Genomic DNA, 22598 nt, shown 5'->3' on the forward strand with positions numbered 1-22598 from the left:
GGGTGACTACGGGAGGTGATCAGTCTCCCCTTCTGTCCGCTGATGTGACCCAGGTCCTCACCTGCCTGGTCAGGCGGCGCTCTGAAGTTGGTTCCCGTAGCCCTCAGCGTTCCTTTGTGCTCCCAGGTCGGTCCCCCGTGGCCGACAGGGGGGCGTCTCCACTGGCGGACAAGGGTCCGCTGGCGCCGAGTAGAGTGTGTGTCCCCTCTCATCCGGGGGAGCCAGGCCTCGGGGATAAGGGAGGCGAAAATATCACCGTCTCCGTCTCCCGGGCAAGCCCCCAATTATAATGCGGGGAACCCAGACAGAGAGACAGGACACCAAGGCGGTGGGAATCAATTTTTATTAATGCTGGCCCTGGCTCAGCGGATTCACATCCAGAAGCTGAGCCCCGACCCAGGTAGGTCTCGGGACTATAGTTTCCAGGTTGGCAGCTAAGATTTATTATTAGAACATGTGGCCATTGTGCCAGTTCCTGACTGGCTCCTGGGTGAGGTAGGAATTTGGAAATATTAAACGCGGAAGTCTTGCTGACCATACCGTCCAGGAATGTCTTTGTCTGAAGCCCGCGCGAAATCCTTAGTGACCACATGGTCTGGGAAGGCCTTTGTCTAGGGCCCACTGACACACTAAATGGTAGGCAGTATGACACTGAATTAAGGAAATACGTTGTAGAATTGGACCAGAGGTTTAATCTCTGCCTACCATTTGATAGATGTGCAACCTTGGACAAGTCACCCAACACGACAAAGCTCTCATTCTTCCATTGATAAAAACTAGGAAGACGAAATCTACTTCAAAAGGAAAGGACTAAACAGGGTGGCTCATGTAGAACATTTACATTCTGGTCAAAATGGCAATGTAAATTAATTTTATGGAGTCCCACACTCCCATCTGAAACACAGCAATGATAGAAGAAATATGTTTTCAAAAGAAGTGTAAAATTAAAGCCATAACCTCAATAAAAAATGTGACAAACATCTCCATGAATGAGCAACAGAAACTTTAAGTGGTACACAGATTTAAAGCCACAAGCAAAGATGACTGGAGGTCAACTTCCAAGGGATATAAGTGCTCCCCATGGAGATAATGGCAACGGAAAGGTCTGCTCGCTACCTGAAATGGCAATTTACACTAGGCTGGCAGCCTTGATTGCACATCACTTGCTCTGTCAGAGTACGTCATGTCTCCAGTAGCTCACTACATCTAAAAACTACTGTTTCCTTTTTCAAATGTTCCCTTCCAGATTGCCCCTGACTTACAAAGGCACACAGCAGGTCTCCTTATGTACTCTTCTCTCATGCTTTCTTAACTCTTACCTCTATGCTTTCTTTCAATCCATTTCATATTATAGACATCTTTATACAGATTCCCTTCTGTGATCTAATATGTCTTAAGGAAGCCTTTTCCAATTATTTAGACCTTGATAAGTATTTACCATAAACTATCTCTTTATATGGCACTAACTTGTAGAAAGTATGAAGTTACTTCTCAGAAAGATCAATACAAATTACAACCTTCCTTCTAAAGCCAGAGAGAGAGAGAACATAAGCATAAACAAAAGTAATGCAAGTTTATTATTCATTCATATTTACCATGCAAAATGAGAGTTTTATTAAGCTTTGAATAATATATATTTGTTCTATTATATAGGCAACTAATCCTCTGTGGATGGTAATGTATCAGTGATAACATCCTCCCTAATCTAGAATTTCTGGACATGAGGAGAAGGTATTGAAACATGCTCTGTGGGAGGTATAGGACTACAGTCTCTCATGGGCTTTCCTGTTGCAGTACAACTAGACCTGAGATCAGTGAAGCAAGTGCAATTATGAAAATATTTCTGGACTTTGGAGGACATAGGGAAACTACCATAAAAAATGGTAGGCGAGGAAGTAGGAGAGAAGAAAAGTGAGCCAAAACCTGATCTGTAAGCAACGAGCTAAAAAAAAAAAAAAAAAAAAAAAACACAGTGCAGGGTTCCAGAGAGCTAATGCAATTCCACAGTAGTATCTACAGATGTCTAAGCTCTCCAGACCCCAGTTCCCACAACATTGTAAGTTTCAGAAACAGAACCTGAGATTCCATGAATAAACCAGGACCCTCAAATGGAGCCAGTGACCCCAGTCAAGAGTACTCCCAGACTCCTGGCAAAAGCACTCCTGTCAAAAGCAAAGACAAAACCCTCTAGAACAAAAAACAGAATTAAAACAGATTATATTTATACTCTATTAAATCTGATCTCAAAATCACATCACAAAACATGCACGAAAAGAAGCCATTACGAGACAGCAGAACTAACAAGTTCAGACAACCAAAGACTACTAGAATAATCAGGTATAGAATATGAAATGTTACATATTAAATGTTTAAGAAAATAAAAGATGTCTAAAAATGAACAAGGATCAAGAGACCATCAAAAGCAACCAGCCACATGCCAAACCAAAAGAAGTTAAAACATGGAAAAGAATCAATGAAATTTAAAATTCAATGGATAGCTAAGCAGCAGATTAGACCCAAATGTGTGAGAGCTGGTGCACTGGAAGAAAGAACTGAGGAAATTTCCCAGAATGGAACCCAAGGAGATAAAGGGAAGAGGATAAAAGCAAGCTTAAGAGACACAGAGGATAGATCAAGAAGTTTAAATAGGAATCGTAGAAAGTATAGCCAGAAAAACTGAAAAGAGTCAATATTTGAGAAGACAGCTGAGAATTTTACAGAAATTATAAAAAACTTGAATTCAGAAATATAGGAAGCATATATATATCAAGAAAGATAAGAAATCTTCAGCTAGACATTTTGTGTAGTTGCAGAACACCAAAAATTATGAAAAAGATTTTAAGAGAAACCAGAAAGAAAAGGCATTTAAAGGAACAACAATTGGGCTGAGAACAGACTTTAAAACTGCTACAATGGCAACTAGAAGATACAGCAAAATAATATCTGTAAAGTGTGACACAAATACTTTCCCCCCCCCCTTCCTCTCCTCCTCCTCCTCCTCCTCACAACAATAAATAACAACTGTTTGAAGACAATGAAGATTAATCTAGAGCAGATAAAACTGGAGAAATTATGACCCTGCAGATAAGTTTTAAAAGTTTGGTGATAAGAACAAATTCTTAGAATTCTTCAAATTCTCTGAAAAATACGTAATTTACCAAACCTGAATCAAGAAAAAATAGAAATCCTGAATAATCCTAAAATAATACTAAAACTATTAAAAAAATTAAATAAGTGGTTAAATTCAAAGAACAAAAAGCACCAGTTTCAGATAATTTATATAGGAAAGACTAAAATCATTCCAGAAACAGACCATTCCAATCTTACAAACTATTTTATATAACAAAAAAATAAGAAATGCTTGACAACAGATTCTATAAGTTTCATAACAGGATCATTTGAAAACAGTATGAGGAAGGGACATTTAAGCCAATGTCAGTTGTGAACATAGATCAAAAAATGCAAACAAAACATTAACCTCCCAAGAATTCAGAACTGTAATTCAACCACATTGATTCATATAAAGAATCATCATATCAATTATCTTAATCAATGCAGACAACATTTAAAAACTTCAAAACCGGGCCGGCCAAGTGGTGCATTGGTTAAGAGCTGGCTTGGGGTGCCAGAGGGCCCCGGTTCGGATCCCACATATGAGGGCCAGTGACACTGCCCTCTACAGCTAAGATGCTGAACAACAGCTCAACCTGGAGCTGGGCTGCCGTGAGGCGATGGCGTAGGCTGCAGCCCCTGTGGCAGTGGGTTGCCATGGGCTACCGTGTGTAGCCAGCAGCCAGCGTGAGTGGGCAGCAGCCGCACTGAGCGGCTGTCCAGAAGCCAGCGACTGATCTGCCTCATCCAGCAATAAAAATCTTTAAAAAAAAAAAAAAGCTTCAAAACCCATCTGATTATTTATAAGTCTTACCAAATTAGGAATAGAAACAAAATTCCTTATTCTGATCAAAGGGTACCTACCAAAAATTTACAGAAAACATTATTCTTAATTGACAAGACAGGTGGTGGGTAAACAGGAACAAGACTCAGAGGGAGCAGCCATTTGACTCCAGGGGATGGATCCAACTTAAATTTACATAATATATGCAAAGGTTGTGATAACAAGTTTAACTGCCCCTTCCCTAGCCCCAATAGACAAAGCTGAACACAATAGAAGATAACACAATAGAAGATACCACTACAGGCTGAAGGAAATTACATCCTGATTGGAGAATATAAACAACAGGCTAAACAGAAACTCAGCCCAGCTGTCTATCCTAGACTCTACCCCTGATAACTACTCTGCCGGTGTTTCCCTTCTTAAACTTTCTAACTTCTATTCCTTTGTGCCTTGTGAATTCTTTCACAACCCAAGAGTGAGCAACCACAACATTAATAATGAAACATTAACAAAACTCTTTAGGGCCGGCCGAGTGGCTCAGTTGGTTAAGAACTCGCTTGGGAGCACCAGCTCTGAGCAGCAGGGCCATGGTTCGGATCCCACATTAAGGGCCAGTGACGCTGCGCCCTCTACAGCTAAGATGATGAACAACAGCTCGACCTGGAGCTGGGCTGCTATGAGTCGTCCGCGACGGCGTAAGCTGCAGCAGGGCTGCAGTGGGCTGCCATGAGCTACATGAGTGGCTGGCAGCCGGCGAGAGCTATGAGCCGCAGTGAGTGGCCGACCAATGACCAGCAACCGATTGCCTCACCCGGGAAGAGCACAATGATCATACCAACATGGGCCAGTGAAGCAAGCGATGTCCTCCACAACTAGACTGAAGAACAAAACAGCAATTTGTCTACCTGTCTGTTCCCTTTCTCAATTCCCCAATAAAATCTTTAAAAAAAAACAAAACAAAAACTCTTTAAAACAGAAACAGAATGACTACCGTTATCATTTCTATTTACCAATGTACTAAAGCCATAAAGCCAGTGAAGTAAGGACAAGGAAAACAGACTAATTGGCAAGCTTGTCACTATTTACAATCTGTCTACCAAGAAATCCAAAATAAATAAATAAATAATAAACAAAAATGTTGGAATTAAATAAATCATACATATTCACTTAATCCAGCAGTGGGAATGGAATGAATGAACCAGAGCTAAATTCAAAAACAAGGATAAATGTTAGAAATAATGTTGAGTGTAAAAGGCAAGCCATAGATGATTATGTACCATATAAAGACCATTTACCACACTCAAAACCAAACAAAACTACACAATGCATTTAGGGATACAAATACTTTGTGGTAAAACTATTTTTAAAAGAAACGGAATGACAAAATGCTGGGGAGTGGTTGCCTTTAGGGGACAGAAAAGATGGGATGAAGGAGGAGTACTTAAAATGGGGGAGAGAGAGGAGGTCAAGGGTATGGGCTTAACTCTCATGCTTCAAAATATGCATATATATAAGTTCTTTAGTAAATGTGTTGTGGGCCAACCGAGTAGACCCCCCACCCCCACCCCCACCAAATACTTTTATGTGATCTTTCCCATAGAAATGTTAAGTATAGAAGTGTTACGTCTCCTCCCTAGTTTCTTAGTTCCTTAGCCCTTGGCTTTGATTACTCTTCTAATCAGTTTCTGAAGCCTAGCCTAAAGATTGCTCCTAGCCTGAATCATAGAATTCTATTTCCCTGCTTCTTGATTGCTTTGTAAATCAGTTTCTTAATCCTAAACAATAGAAGTCTCCTACCCCTGCTTCAGATCATTACTTGAAAGCCTGTGACATCCTAATATCCCCCAGGCCAGTAAGCTAATTGCCAAACCCATTCTGGACTCAGACAATTAATGCTATCTGAGTAACAGGCTGAATGGCCACAGGCTTCACAGAGCTAACAGGTTTATTAATTAAAATCTATTTTTCCTCATTCAGGGGCCTTGGGGATACGAGCGTACCCCAGCAAGATTGCCAGTCACAACCAAAGAAGCCAGCTCGGTCTTCCGGGCGGAGCTGGAGACCCCTTCCTCTCATCTGAGATCAGCTAGGGTGAGAGTTCCATGAATCCCCCAATAGGCAGGGACAACTCTACACCCCTGCCCAGCAGGAAGCAGATACAGAAGAAAAGACCTCCTGTACCTCAACTTTCCATAGAGATTTTATGGGGATCACGTCTCTCAAGAAAACAAGGCAGGCAGTTAGAGACAGGCATTGGGTTCTCTGCATTCCTGCACGTCCCACAGAATGTGACTGGCCAGGTGATCTCCCCTCTATACCCAAAGCTTCTTTTCATTTTAACTACCCCTACAGGGAAACAAATGGGTACAAAATACCTGACTGGATTAGACCAGTCACTCACACCTGCGCCGTAAAGGCCATAATGACCTTCATTTCACCCGGGCCTCATTTATATCATTATTAGAATGTCATCCATATGCCCAGAAGTTTATTAATATTATTATAACAGACTGAATTCTGGGAAGAAGCATGCACAGTCTAAAGAAATGAGATAATAGCCTGTTGTCAATTACAGGTGCCAATCATGTGGTCCCACGCCCAGAGAGGAACAGCCCATTCTAGAGAAAAGGGGATAAAAACTCCAAGTCCTGGGAAGACTGCCCTTTTGAATGCCTTCCCTCTTTTTAACCGCTTCTTCCTTTTTTGACTTCTTCCTTTTGAGCCACACCTTTGTGCATGGCTTGCTCCAAACTCTTTGCAACATAATTTCTCTTCTAATGATGGGCCCTTGAGCCATCCTCTACTGCTCGGGCCCATTTCTATTTCTTTTAAATGTACTCTCTCTTCTAATAAACTACTTTTTCACTACTTTACTCCAGTATCTCGTTCAATTCTTTGCTCAGGTTGCCAAGGACCTGCACTTCGCGCCAAGGGCCCACTCTCCGACAACAAATGCATCAACTATTAGATAAATAAAATAATTTAAATTAATGGAATAGTTTAAGCAAATGATAGTCAGTAGATACACATTTAAGTCGTAAAAAAATAATATAAATGGAGCCATTTTAAAACAGAGTGGCAGCTGCCATCCCAGAGGAACTGCCTTGCACGCCTTACAACTCTGCACAGGTTTCATTCACAGGATTACCACAGGACACACAATAACCACCACAAAATATGCAGTGAATGAATGTCTCTTACTCCAGGAAAGAAGTACAGCCTTCAAAGGTGAGAAAGGGGAACCACAGTTATTGAGCACCAGCTGTGAGCTGAGTCCTGGGCTGGAGGTTTCCACATCTGTTTTATTCCACAAACCCAGAAAGCCCATGGAGAACCTTCCTCCCCTGGCTTCCCCCTGTAGCCAGTTTTACAGCAAATACCCATTAGGCCTTTCCTTTACAGTCCTAAAGCTGATCTCACACCAACCTAAGCACATGTCTCTCTATCCTTAAATCATTTCTAGATAACCAACAACTAACTGGGTTCTGGTATAGCTCTCAAGGTATCAGTAATCCAGCCACTCGTCTAATACATTTGGACAAGAAAGACTCAACTTAATAGATCAAAAATCGCACCCAAACATTGTTCCAACTTTAAAGAGAATATACAATCAACACACATGGACACAGAGACTTATACAAAGATCACAACCTCACTAGTAGTCAGAAAAATATATATTAAAAACTGTTTTTACATGTCAGTTTGCATATATGAAAAGGACAAATCATCTCCAGTGTTGTTTAGGGAAATTTACATGAGACTTAATATAAGTTTACATATACATTTATATGACCTTTTGAAGAGTAATTTGGCAATATAAGTATTTAAAATGTACAAATGTTTCCATCTAATAATTTCATGTCCAGGTACCCACACAGGAAAAAGTCTCCCATATATTTGCAAAAAAATTTTAAAAATCACAAGAACATTCTTTGCAGCATTGTTTGTAAAAGTGGAAGGAAGGAAATACATGTCCATCATTTTTATTTGTCTTCAAGTGAAATTAAAGATCTACAATACCATGTTTTTTACAAGAATCTTAAAAACTAAATGAGTTAACAAAAACTTACTTCAAAAAGGAAGAGGATGGAGTCCAGCTCCTCTCTTTGTGACTTATTATTCCCTGGAATATGTTTAAAAAACAAAATTAGTTATCATGACAATGTATAAATTTTAGGATATTAAGAAATTATGTTAAAAGATATCTCAAAACATTTAAGCCTCAACATACATTCATTTATTTAAATAAGACTGGGAGGTAGTGTGGAGCCCATGTTAGGAATGCAGGTGTTCCCCAAGCCATACCACCTGGGTCAACATCTAGCAGAGCTGCTCCTTGTTAGCTATATAAACACAGCTTCCATGTTTTCTAAGTTGTTATCCATGACAGGTAATTTATTCATTTCTCCATTAGTTGCTTATGAGGTCAAATTATGATAGAATGCACAATAAAAACAAAGAGTTCTAGCTTTGTGATATGAAGAGGCATAGAGCAGTAATAACTATAAAAACTATGCAATTGCACACTGTCCTTTTGATAATAACAATAATAAAACTACAATACCTACAGCAGCAGTTACCATTTATTGTCCAGTCTATGTACCAAGCATTGTAGAAAGTGCTTGGCACATCATTTAACTTAGGAATCAGCAAACTTTTTCTGTCAAGGGCCATATAGTAAATATTTTAGGCATTTCAGGCTTCTCTAACAACCACTCCACTCTACTGTTTCAGTGCAAAAACAGCTACAGACAATACACAAATGAATGGGTATAACTGTGTCCAATAAATCTTGATTTATAATAACAAGCAGCAAGCTATAAGTTGTGGGCCCCCAATCTAACTGAAACCCCACAGTTCGATGAAGTAGATATCATTTATTGAACAAATACTAAAGAATGTCTCTACATCAGGGATTATTCCAAGGCCTGAGGATACATGACTGAACAAAACAAAACCAACTCTGCCCTGAGGAAGCTTACATTCTGGCAGGAGGAAGTGTTTGATAAATGAATACATGGGGAAACCAAGAAGGCAGGCAGACAGGGAATGCCAAAAATGGTGGGATGCAATTTGGACTAGAGAAGTCAGGGAATACCTCGCTGATAAGGTGCCTCTGAGCAAAGATATAAAAGCCACATGGAAATCTGGGGTAAATGTTTTCCAGGCAGAGGGACTGGACAGTGCAAAGTCCTATTGCTGAGCAAGTTTAGCACAATCAGGAAGAAAGGCAACTGCAAGAAAGGCCTTGTGTCTGGAGCAAAGGAGGAGAGTTGCAGCAGGTGAAGTTAGACAGCTGGTGGGATGAAGGAAGGCAGGAAGGTAGGGTCTGAAGCCACTGTAATGACTTCAGGAATGGGAAGCCATTTGAGAAAGGTTTGGAGTGCTGAGAGTCATGATTTGACTCACATTTTTAAAGTATCACTCTAGCTGCTCTTTTGAAGAGACTTTGGTGGGGGTTAAGGAGGGAGGAAAGTGCACAATAATCCAGGTGAGGATGATGCGAGCTTCAGCGTTACCAGCGTTGCCAGGAGAAGAGGCCAGTGGTTCCGTATGTATTTTGAAGGTAGAGCCAATAACTCAGGATTTGCCTTGAATAACTGGAAAGCTGAAGTTATCACAAGATGAGTACGTTATTCCTAGTAAACATTTTCCTTTATTCCTTTTGTTTTGGTACACTTTCTTCCCTGCACTCCAACCAAAACAAAGATTGTACTAAAAGTAAGAAACTTCAAAATCTCACCCTGTTTTTACTGGTTCTTCATTATGATTCTTTGTAAAAATGGAGAGAGTTTTTCTCCTTCCCATCAAAAGATGTCTATTTCTCCATCCCTTGAATATGAGATGCCATGTGACTTGCTCTGACCAATGTGATATTAGCAAATATAAGGCAAGCATAAGCTTTAAAATGCACTTTCTGAGTTTGGTACCCTAAAGCCACTATGTGAAGGGGCCCAAGATAGCCTGCTACTTGGAGACGAGGGGCCACATGGAGGAGAACTAAGGCACCCTGGTCAATAGTTTGGCAACCACAAGACATGTAAATGAGGCCATCTGCCCCCAGCTGACATCAGAGGCATGAGCTAGCCTAAGCCAGAAGAACTGCCCAATAGACCCAGAAAATAATAGCTAAATGACTGGCTATTGTTTTAAGGTACTCAGTTTGGGGAAGGTTTGTTATGCAGCACAAAATAACTGGTACAGTCTTAAACTGCTACATTTTTCTAAAAAGATAGAGGAAGCAAAAAGGAGAAGAGGGAGGGAGGACCCTTTAGAAACAGGATTTTTAGGTTGTAGGGTTGTTTGTTTTTATAGATATGCGGTTTTAATTTTTTCTTTGCTATTTCAGTTATACATATCATATTTTTCTCCACACACCTATAAAACAAAAAGTGAAGTAGACCAAAGCTAGAAAGCAAGATAATAATTATGTCATTTCATATGTGAAATATCTACCAATTTTGCAAAAAAAGAATTTTAAGGTTTATATCAATTAATAAATCACAGGGGGGACACTGGGCAACTCATTAAAACAACAACAACAACAAAAACACTTGTTGGTATCCTGGGCACATGCCCATATATGACTTGATGACCTACTAAGGCCTGGAGCATTCTCTTAAGACTCTAAGCCATCTGCTCTATTGTGGAAACTTCACAGTCTCGCCCCAAATTCATTCCCCTCCATGCCTGACATTTGCCTCAGGTTTTACAGAAGCAATCAGAGCATCTATACACTCCTCTCCATGTCTTCTTTAAATTTGACCCTGTCTCAAACCCACTTCCTCCATCACCTTGCATCATTAGTTATCTCCATTTCCTCAGCCTGCAAACAAGCAAATGCATCCTTTAAAACCTTCCCGTGACCAAGCTACCCTTTGAGATACAATCCTCTATCTTCATCCTCATACCTTTGAAAAGGGTATTTCTAAAGTGCCTCACCACCCAGTTACTTCATTTCTCTCTGCCTGGCTTCCAATGCCACCACTCAGCTAGGACTTTCCTTTCACTAGTCAGTGACAGCTCCTCGATGTGCTATCATTCCCTAGTCCTGCTGTTCCTCACCTTTTTGCATCATCAGTCATTGCTGATCTTTCATGCCTTGAAAGTCTTCTCTGGGCTTTGGTGACAAAACACTTTCCTGGCACCCTCCCCTTCACCACTCCTCTTTTATGTTTCCTCTTTGTCTGCTCAATAAAAGAAGGAATTATCCCAAATCCCTGACTCTTTCTCTACATGTATTTTCTTCCTTGGCAACAGCATGATTGCACCTCTCTTCCCCAAGTTCCAGTCCCTATACATTTACTGCCCAGCCAGAACCTACACCTGGGTGTCCCACAGGTACTTCATAGGAATAAGGAAAAGGGATACAGGAAAGAGAAGTCAAAGATGTGTTCTGGATGTTGAGTCTAGTTCAAAAGCTGCTATTACAGCAGTGGGGACCCTGGAGCAGAGCCAGGTTTGGGAGTCTGAGGTACATGAAAACCTGAATATTTAAAAAAAACAACAACAACAATTTGGAAAAATATCAAAAAAAATTTTTGTAGAAAGCTTACCTTTTAATTTCAAACTATTTTCCAGTGTTATAAAATTTTCATAGAAGATGAAGTATATCTGAGAATAGTTGATCTCAAAAAACTGCTTAAGTTCACTTGCATCCACATTATCTGAAAAGAAAAAGTTTCCATTTATGACAATAACCCTCTACAATTATCAGAATTCATAAACCTTTTCAGAAATTAAGTAAAAACTAGCTTTATCCCCATATAAGACAAAAAAAAAAAGTATTTCCATCCATTTATCCTCCACTAAGAGAGCTTCGAATGGGCTTGGGGACCCCCCCACACACAGACCCCTGCAGGAGACTGAGTCAAGGAGATCAGAGCCATGGGGGCACAGCACTTACAGACCAGCTAGACAGCTAGCACCACTGAGGGAGGTATGGGGAGGGACAAGATGACGTCCTGTGAGGGGATGGGGAAGTAGAAGTTCATGGAGAAGGTGGCTTGTGACATAGCCATAAGAGGGAAGGGTCTGTACATATGAAAAACAACTTTGCCCATAGAGTCATGGCCAGTCTCTCCCTCCTTCCTGCTGACATAAAACCAGCTCCAGAGAACTAGCGGGTGCTCCCCCAGCACACCCACCCACTTCCATCTGGGTCGCTGGTCACCGCCTTCCCTCTAGCGTCTAGGTGACGAGTCCCATTCCTGTTTGGACATGGTTGAGGTCCTCCATGTGTTCCTAGAGTTGCTTTGAGCAGTGTTTCTCCATTTGCACCAGCTATATAAGGAACTAAGTCCAGCGACAACTCCAGCTGGGGCCAAGCCAGCAACACAGCCACTTCTTCCAGAGGCCCAACCATCCCTTGAAACTCCCATCAGAGTAGTCGCCCACTGTCAACACACCTTTGTACATTTCCCTTAGCAAACAAGGTTGTTTGTGCCATTTACAACAGGGTTGTGACTAAGGTGTTAGCTCTTTAGGAGAATACACTAGTAACCTTGGGAAAATGAAAAACAGCTTCCTTAAAATTATACAAGGTTTACTCAAGAAAAAGATATGTTGCTATTCAATTTATAACAGAGTGGCATCAATTGCTTTTAGGGTCCTAAAACCGTGAATACATGTGAACACACCCATTACCATGTTTAAATTCTATAAAGTTAACACTAAGGCTGATGAATCTAAAGAGTTGTTTTCCTCTCATGACTCTTACAGAGCCTTTTATGCAAAAATCCGCCCTAGTTCTTTGAAATAATGCCCATAAAATGTTTTTAAAATCATATGAGCTGCCAATTTCACATTCTATTTCTTGCTCCAAAATAAAACTGAGCACAGAGCAATGAAAGTTCCTAGTAACTAACAAATTAACCTATGTGAACACAGTTAACAATGAAACTAGTATCATTAACACCACACGGATATTATTCTTATGAGCTACACAATCTTGCCAAGGAACCCTTGTGTCTTCCACAGAATGTGTCAGTTCCGATAAAGGTTTTGTTCATTTTCACTCCGATACAAGCTGCTAGCCCATCCACCACTAACTGTTCCCTCTAAAGCATGCTTCACCCAGCCAGCTCCTACTCAGCACTCACTGGTCAGCTGAAACATCCCCAGCTCATCTTGAAACTAGGTCAGTGCCTCTACATGTGGCCCCATTACCTCTTCTGCCCCTATCATAAAATATTTCATGCTTTACTTAATTCCTGACGTAATTTAATTCTGATGGAAAGATCGCTGTCTTCTCTGTTAGAGATACTTCCTACCCTCATAGCATTCCCAGTCTATCTCATACATCATATTATGTCCCCTGCACCTAGCACAGTATTTAGTTCAATATTTCCTCAAACGAACTGAATGACAGAATCAGCCTGTAACACACAATGATAGGATCATGACCACAGCTTGTAAATCATTAGATCACATGCCTATAGTGAGGAAATGGCCTAACCCTCCTTCAAATCCTTGGATCTATTAAGAGACCTTCAAATACTTGGGTGTATTAAGAGAAAGTATATCCCTCTGCTGAGGACTCCCCATTTCTATCTGTAGCCCTGACACATCCTCACCACACTCCCCTACCTCTCAAGTTCTACTCTCACAGCCTGCTGCATGCCAGATTTCTCCACATGAGTCTAAAAGTTTTCTCCAATTAAATATGTCCAAAGGAAAGTATTGTTTTCCCCCTCAAATTGTGATCTTCCCTCAGGCACCACAACATACCTAGCTGCTCAAGTCAAAACCTAGACGTTAACCTGGGTTCTTCTCAGTCCTCACAGCCCACTTCCAGTGTGTCAATTCTACCTGGAACATGTCCCAGCCCTGAGCTACTTGCTGCCCTCCACAGCCCTGCCTGGCACATATCACCATGAATCCTCACTCATGTTGGCTGCCTGGGCTCCCTATTTCCGCTCTTCACCTCTGCCGTCTATTCTTCACACTGCTATCAATAGGAAATTTTCATAATGTAAATCAAGTCTGACAATTCCTTTTGTCAAAACCTTCAATGGCCTCCAGTAGTACTTAAAATAAAATCCAAGCTCTTTACCGTGGCCTGTAAGGCTCTGCATGATTTCCTACATTCAATGCCAATTTCATCTCACATCACTCTCTTCTTCATGCCTACAATCTAGCCACTGTGGCTTTTTTCCATTCCCCCAATTTCCCAAACATGTTCCCCACTTGGGGCATGTCTAATATGCTTCCCCCTCCCCTAGATCATTCCTTTGCATCCTTCAGAACTTGGATCACACAAACTGACAGTGTGTCCCCATATGTCACTCTTCCCATGTCATCCCATCATCCTGCCTTCTTCCTCATAGATTCTGTAATGGATGGACGCCGACAGCTCACCAGAAAATGGGCCTCAGACACAGAATGCAGGCAAACAATTATCCCTGGCATCAAGGATGTGGATGCACTGATGCAGCAAAATGGCACAGAGAAGTTACTAGGCGATCAACAACTCCCCCATCTTCCTCGGGCCTCCTTTGGTCCCTCAGACAAACTCAAATATTGGCAACCTGAACAAAGAGGGTCTTCATCAATGTTGACGAGCCCTCATATAGACTGAAATGCTCTCATGCAGCCAAAATCCAGGTAACAGCCACCTTCTTCTTTAGCCTTTCACTATCTTCCTTGTGAATGAGAAATGTATGGTACTGGTCTTAAAAATCCTCACTAACAAGACAACTATAATAGATCCCTTCAAGGTAACCCACTCCACAGTGAAACTAAAAGCATAACATCTATAACACACTTTATTTACATGTGTGAGAACTCCTCACTAGTCTGGGAATCCTCTTCACATGAGTCCCCCCAACAGCACTTAAGAGTAGTTGAAATTATCTCATTTATGCATTTACTTCTTCAGTGATTGGCACTCCACTAGAATAGAAGCGGCAGAAGAGCAGGAATCTCACTTGTTTTGTTCACTACTGTATTCCCAGCCCTAGGAACAGAGCTTGGCACCCAAAAGATACTTAACACATATTTGTTAAATGAATAAATAAATCAAATATTTTATATCTCTAACTAAAAATCTAGAATGACTCCTTGATTTGTCTTATTTTTAAAAAACAAGACTCATCAAATGAATATTTATACAGTAAGCATAGATCATGAGGAAGGCAACCACAAGCACTGGAATTTGGCATCCTGCAAAAGGGAATATAAGAAGGTATCAAAGGGCTGCTTTTTTAACAAGGCTAACTTCAAGAAATATAGAGTTATAGTAGGAAGAGTTTGTTCAGGGAAAAAATTTAAAAAAAAAGACTATGACCATAAACTTCCTTTAAACAGACAGTCTTCACCCCTTCACTCAAACATTACTGAGCACCTACCTATGCCAACTAGCCCTGAGCCAAGTGCTAAGAAATTTGAAGAGAATAAGATCAGCGCCCTCAAGGGAACAGAGGTAAACAAACCAGTAACAGAAAAGGCACCATGACCAAAGCTCATGCAGGGCATCAAGGCAGGGACTGGACAAGGCTATATGGAAAGGTTGGAAATATTAAAAATGCTACACATTTATGCTTTAAAAGACACTTTCATAAATTTATTTTATTTGACTCTCACCACAACCCTGTGAGGTAGAGGGGCAGGTGTGATCAAGGTGAACTTAATAAAACATCATTTAGAAACAGTGAGAACAAGAGAAATAATTTAGTCAGACACAGACAGAAAATGCTGACAAGGATGAATGTCATTAAAATGCACTGTTACTTACAGGCTAATATGATTCTGGTGATTTCACCTTTGAACAATGGCCTAGGTCTCTGCCCTCTTTCACCTTGGGGTAGTTTGTAAAAACACCACAAACTATTCCTTCCCTCCACCTACCCACACTGACTTAGGGCTGAATCTCCTAATTTGTTTTGGCCAACTGGTAATTAGACATATATAATCCAGCAGTGGCCAGAGAGCCTCAGGTAGTCTCTGGTCCAAGAGAAATGAGCTGACACAACCTACAAGGAAGCCAACCCCAGGCAACTTGCAGCCAGAGGAACAATCAGCCAAGCCAATGCAGACGAGAGAGGGAGGGAAATAGATGCTTGTCACAGTAAGGCCTATATAAGCTGTGAGGGAGGTTTGGGATGGATTATTACAAAACGTAAATGCGGAAATGTTGGTAGGGAAGGAGAAACTTGTCAACAGGCAGCTTCACTGGCCATGAGGGCCAGCAAGGCCACGAAGAAGCACCCCCAAGTACAATATGACACATCATCACCTCCCTTAAAAAAGAAAAGCAGAAAAAAGGGATCCAAGTAACAGAGGTTGCCAGTTGATGATAGAAACTTACTGTCAACTGTCACATATGCTAAGCAGAGTGCAGGCAGGGACTCCTTTTCCTGAAACCAGCCAGTTGGTTTTAGAACCTCCTGTATGGCAGGACTGTGCCAAAGGCAGGTAAATGACCTAGAGCTTACCTGGTGAGGAGGTAAAGTCAACACAATGAAGCCCTTTCAAGACTCAGAAGGTAATCAGGTCATAAGACAGCAGGTATGCTGACTATGCTTCAATGGTAAATCAATACTTTTATCACCATCATTATTATTAAAGAGAAATTCACATCTGAAAAATGCATCTATATACAGATATAAAAAAGTCCCCTGTACTGATTATATGCAAATACAAGATCTTCATGTGAATGGAAATACAAACTTACACAGCAGCTAAAAGGCTCCAGCCCCAGTGTATCAGGGTTCTGAAACATGAGATCTGGTCAAAGATGTGGTGTGAGAAGTCTAGGGGAAGAGGATGAATCAGTGATGGGCGTACTTATCTGCCAAGGTCAGCTGACAGGTAAGGACACCTTGCCTGACACCCACACCTCTACCCCCATCACCACAAGGCAAGGTTATTTATAGCATTTCTGCAAAGCTTTAAAAACTAAAAGATCAAAGTCCATTCTACAAGAACACTTTTTCTAAAGCCACAGAGATTTCGAATTTCAGAAAAACTTGCTCAAGTGCCATGTGTTCAATCCATATCTACATCATTGGACATATCTGACGTGGAATTACTCCTGGAGTCATCTAGAAGTTAAGTAATAATGTACTAAAAATAACCCTTACTCCATCCCACCACACCACACCCCACCAGAGTGATGGGAGGTCCTCCCCTTGCTCCTTGCAAAACACCCAGCCTCTTCTCCTTACTGCCCCACCACAAGCTGCCTAAGAGACCAGACTCACTAAGGAAACTATAATTTGAAGTGATCACGGGCTACCCACTAGGCACACACCAGGAAAGTCCCCTCAGGACTGATACTCTGGTTTCCACCCATCTCTCTGGAAATCCAAGCTTCCCACATGACCCTCATCTCTCACTGTCACCTCCATATAGCTGTGGACATCACCTAACCTCACCCTAGCTTCCTAAACACAACTTGCCCCCCCCCCACATAAAATAAAGCTCACCATATCCCCCCTCCTCTACCAAATCTCTAAAGGTTCCCTTTCCCTTCTGGCTCTACCTGAAACCTGGTAGTCCCCTGAGGACACTGCTTCCCTGCAGACTGTCAGGTAAGCCTTTCATTTCCTCCTATACCCACATACCACTTGTCTTAAGATGAGTACAGTGTCCTCCCTGCTGACAAACTGCAATATGGGGACCATTCCGGTGCCTCCCCTCACACACACAAAATGCTTCTGTGTTGTTCACATTATAAGTCTATACACCAACTTGCCCCACCAACCCTAGTTGCACACAGTCTTGCACTCGCTCACCCCAAGATACTCTCCCGAAGATTTCAGGGCCTGGCTCACTGTCTTTCTCTCCAGATCTCGCACTGATTTCAACATTTATATAGATGGTGCCTGACTTCCTTATCTCTAATGAGATTGTCCTCCACCTCCAACATCCACAGTCCTATCCTAGACCTATTCATTACTTATAACCTCCCCACCTCCAACATCTCCATTTCAATTCACTCTCCTGCCACCTGTCATTTTGTATCTTTCTTGCTCACTCCTTCTGGAAACCTAATTACAACAACTCTTCAACCCTACTGGATTCTTGAATCCAACTGACCCCACCATCTTGTCACAATTTATGATCTCCCTCAATTCTTCACTTCTTTTTTTTTTCCCAATCTTGTTTCCACAGTCCATTTTTTAAATCAGCCCTTTCTTTTTTTTATAGTTTATTGGAGTGACAATGGTTAGTAAAATTACATAGGTTTCAAGTGTACAATTATGTAATACATCATCTATATATCACATTGTATGCTCACCACCCAGAGTCAGCTCTCCTTCCATCACCATATTTGACCTCCTTTATCCTCTTCTACCACCTCCCTCCCCCTTACCCTCTGGTAACCACTAAACTATTGACTGTGTATGAGTTTTTATTTCTTTATTTGTTTGTCTTGTTCCTTTGTTGCTTTCAGTTTTATATCCCACATATGAGTGGTCATATGTTCTCAACTTTTTCTGTCTGACTTATATTGCTTAGCATAATTACCATATGACCAAGCAATCCCTCTCCTGCGTATCTATCCAAAATATCTGCAAACATTTATCCATAAGATATATGTACTCTGATGTTCACTGCAGCTTTACTTACAGTGGCCAAGTCATGGAAACAACCAAAGTGTCCTTCAATAGATGACTGGATAAAGAAGATATGGTATATATACACAATGGAATACTACTCTGCCATAAGAAAAGATGAAACACTGCCATTTGCGAAACATGGATGGATCTTGAGATTATCATGCTAAGCTAAATCAGCCCTTTCATTGTCCCTCAGTCTTCTCCCTTTCCCCCTCCATCATATTTACTCAATAAAACCCCAGTCTCAGTTTTGATCTTGGATCAATTGTAAGTATTTATTTGAGCACAGGCCATGTGCCAGATACAAAAGATTTTAAAAACTATTGTTTTAAATATTGGCTATATGTAAAAGAGTAAGTTTTTACATATGTAACTTATGATTTATAATAAAACAACAAACACTTTCATCCCAACCAGCCACCCAAGCATCCTGGCCAATTAGGGTTTTGCCCCACCCACCATTCTAAGCAGCTCCACACTGTTAATTCAATTTTCAGTCCTCTCCAGGGCAAATGGCTGACATACACATACCTCTAAGCCCAAGCACCATTAGTCTGCCCCAACAGAAGGAAAAGAAGACAAGAACTCTTTGCAATACTTTGGAAGCATGTCAGAGCTTAAACTACATATTCTTGTTTGCAGGAAATGAAACGAACTTATCTTTTAGCTTCACTGAAAGTTTTGTTTCTTACATACATTACAGCCATGTCGTACGTACCAGTTATAGTGCTTTAACTTTTTTTACTTTTTCCCTAAAAATACACATATATTCAAATTTTCACCATAATTAACCATTTATTTCCATAGGTGTTCTCTATAGCATTTAAACTAAAAAGTGAGAGTAGTCTGGAGCCGACACTGCTTTCCCTCTAGAACCCTCACCCCAACCACAATAGACCCTTCCTCTTCCTGGTCAGGAATCATCCTCCCCCACAAAGCCATGCCCTTTAGAGAGGCTGGTCTATCCCCAGCTCCAGAGGACTAAACCTGATGCTGCTGCGCCAATTATGGCAGTCAACAGGGTCCTTGCCAGTGAAGTGTTTAGGCTCAAGCCTGTGACCCAACACTGGTCAATAAGAAATGGGAAGAATTCTGATGGAGATGTCTGAAAAAAATAAATTGTTCTTAAAGGGACACAAAGAAGTAATTTCGTTTTCCCTGCCTTGGACATTGTTCTATATGGGTGCAATGCTTACAATGGCTATGGGCATTTTGCCACCCTGAGGACAACCTGCCACACAGAAGGCACTAAGAATGGCAAAGCAGGGAGACAGAGTCTGGACTGTCGAAGTCACTAAACCGCTGAATTAGCTGACTCCAGGGCTACCTTGCCTCAAGACTGCTTTTTATAGGAGAAAAAATTTTATCATTTACAATTTATATTTGGGTTTTCTATTACCTGCACCAAAAAACATCCCCATAGATACTGAAATGAAATCTGACAGAGCAGGAAACAAATACTAGTATAATTGAAAAGGCTGTAAAAGTTATAGTCATCCTACTTCATTTCCTAAAATGTATTATTTTCATTTCCTTATACCTTTAAGGTAAACTAGATGTAGAAAGTAAAATTCTTATAAGTCAGAAAGATGTTAACACTTTCTTTCTTTTTTTTTTTTTTAGGCTGAGCCATCTGCTACCTGTTGGCAGCTCAGCGACAGCTCAGCTTGGGCCAGGACTCGAACCGCTGTTGCTCAGAGTTCAAACTCTTGAGCGAGCTCTTAACCAACTGAGCCACTCAGCCGGCCCTTTGTTAACACTTTCTGATCTAGGACTTATAGTCCATGTGTAAAAGTAATTCTTTATATATTCCAAATATCTAGTGCTAGAGTTTTAAAAAGTAGAGCTATTTTTGGGCCGGCCAAGTGGCGCAATGGTTAAGAGTTGGCTTGTGACACCAGTTCTGAGCAGCAGGGCCCCCGTTGGGATCCCACATGAGAGCTAGTGACGCTGTGCTCTCTACAGCTAAGATGGTGAACAACAGCTCGACCTGGAGCTGGGCTGCCGTGAGTCACCGGCGACGGCGTAGGCTGCAGTGAAGCTACAGTGGGCTGCTGTGAGCTGCCGTGAGTGGCTGGCAGCCTGCGTGAGCAGCCAAGAGCCGTCTTGAGCGGCTGTCCAGTGGCCAGCGAGTGACTACCTCACCCGGGAAGAGTGCCATGATAATACCAACATGGGCCAGTGAAGCGATGTCCTCCACAACTAGACTGAGGAACAAAAGGACAGCAACTTGTTTGTTCCCCTTCCCCAATTCCCCAATAAAATCTTTAAAAAAATAAATAAAAATTTAAAAAAATAAATAATAAGTAGAGCTATTTTTATATTAAACATTTTGACACACGTTTCTCAAATGCAGGATTCTAAAACTTTGTTTCTAACACAGATATCAAGTACCAGTATAATAAAACACAATATATACACCAATGAAATATAATATTTAAATCAAATGTGTTTTATATACATTTTAATATATTCATTCCTTTTGTAGGAATCAAATTTCATCCAACTTTTAAGTCAATGCACAATTTCTTTTACTTTTCTTGATCTGAATTGGGGCTAGCCTATATTATCTAGGGTCTAAACCAGTCACTAGGAAAAGAAGCAGAGATAGAAATAAAATGAGCAAAGCAGGAGCTAAATGATGACCCCTAAACCTCCATTTCCAACAACTAAGGAAGCAAAAAAGTGGTGATGAGGGTAGAGAGAGCCATCTTATTTCCAATAATTATTATTAATAAATAATTATAACTGCTTACAAAAGAGCTTTGTATATATTAACTCAAGTAAACCTCCAACAGCCCTAGTAAGCAGATACTGTCATTTTCCAGGGGGAGGTTAGGCTACCAGGCTACCACCAGGACTTGAACCCGAGTAGGCAGGCTCCCACACTGCTTACCTAATTAAATCTAACATTAACAGAAAGTGGTTAAGTAGGTACAGGAAAGCATAACCGGAAATATGATTTTTTTTAAGTACCTAAGAGAAATCTAGTAGATGTCACAGAACTAAATATATACAAAATCCAAAAGAGAACCCAGAAGTTGGTTTATTTAGGACACCAGAGCCAGCTTGCAAGTGGAATGACCTTCTTCCTGGACAGGTTAAAAGGATGGCCTTTGTGTGAAATTAACTCAGCAAAGACTGACATGGCCTTCCCCAAAGGGCTCTTTACCTCTAGAAATCATCACGCATTCCCTGCCCTGTCAGCAGTCATCAACACTGTCACATCCGCTATATCCCTTACACAAAGAAACCAAAGGCCCTTCTGGTTGCTGGGCAGCCACGCTTCTCACTCCCAGGCCACAATCTGCTGAAGGCCTGAAACTCATAACCTAAAGAATGGTGGTGGATAATTTGTCACTGAGTCCAATGTAACATGATACGGCCATTTAAGTATTATGTAAGTCTTCAATTAGTGGCATGGAAAATGTCCAAGGCGTGTTAAGTCAAAAATACAGTGTTGGGGCCATTTGAGCCTTCCTTTGCTCCGCCAGCTCCAAACTCTTTGGAGTGTACTTTCTTTTCTAATAATGGCCCTTGAGCTACTCTCTACTGTTCAGGCCCGCTTCTGTTTCTTTGAAATGTATTTTTTCTTCTGATAAACTCCTTTTTTCTGCAACTTAAAATATATATATACATATATGCGTATATATATACACACATATATGTATATATATAGTGTTAGAGCTATATATAATTTCAGAGGGGTAGCAGATTGGGGGAGGGGTGTTATCACTTTGTGAGGGGTATAAATGTCTAACTATTGCATTGTTTTGTACACCTAAAATTAATTAAAAAAATTTTTTTAAAGAGAATAAAAATATATAGTGTTACACTATATATAATGACTATTCATGTAAAACTTTATGTGTGTGTGCTTACAAGACAGAGAGAGAGCGAGAGTGAAGACAATGCACATAAACGAAAGCAAGCACAGGAAGCATGTTTACCAAATTTTAACAGTGGTATCAGAAGATTATAGAATTTGAAGATCTTTTTCATATTTAAATTATTTTTTGCTTATTCGTATTATTCAAATGTTTATAATGAGTATGTAAAATTGCATAACCAGAAAACACTCAAGCTATTGGGGGAAAAAAAAAAGCTGACAGAGTATTTCAGAAAGAGAATTTTTTTTT

General features: G+C 40.8%; 1 protein-coding gene across 7 annotated transcripts in view; it reads right to left on the minus strand.

The window, feature by feature from the left end:
- The window catches only part of RALGAPA2 (Ral GTPase activating protein catalytic subunit alpha 2), a 367104-nt gene that overhangs the window by 317682 nt on the left and 26824 nt on the right, over positions 1–22598 (minus strand). For all 7 annotated transcript variants that reach the window (XR_002125215.1, XM_019653128.1, XM_019653124.1 and 4 more), the window contains exons 2-3: positions 11452–11562; positions 7966–8018 (exon numbers count right to left, since the gene is read on the minus strand). Coding sequence is in view for 6 of the 7 variants with exons in the window: in XM_019653128.1 (XP_019508673.1) it covers positions 7966–8018; positions 11452–11562 (164 nt within the window). In the remaining variant the exon portion in view is untranslated. The remainder of the gene's footprint in view (positions 1–7965; positions 8019–11451; positions 11563–22598) is intronic.

This window comes from Hipposideros armiger, unplaced genomic scaffold (genome assembly GCF_001890085.2).
Source record: "Hipposideros armiger isolate ML-2016 unplaced genomic scaffold, ASM189008v1 scaffold_195, whole genome shotgun sequence".
In the NCBI taxonomy this organism is placed as follows: Eukaryota; Metazoa; Chordata; class Mammalia; order Chiroptera; family Hipposideridae; genus Hipposideros; species Hipposideros armiger.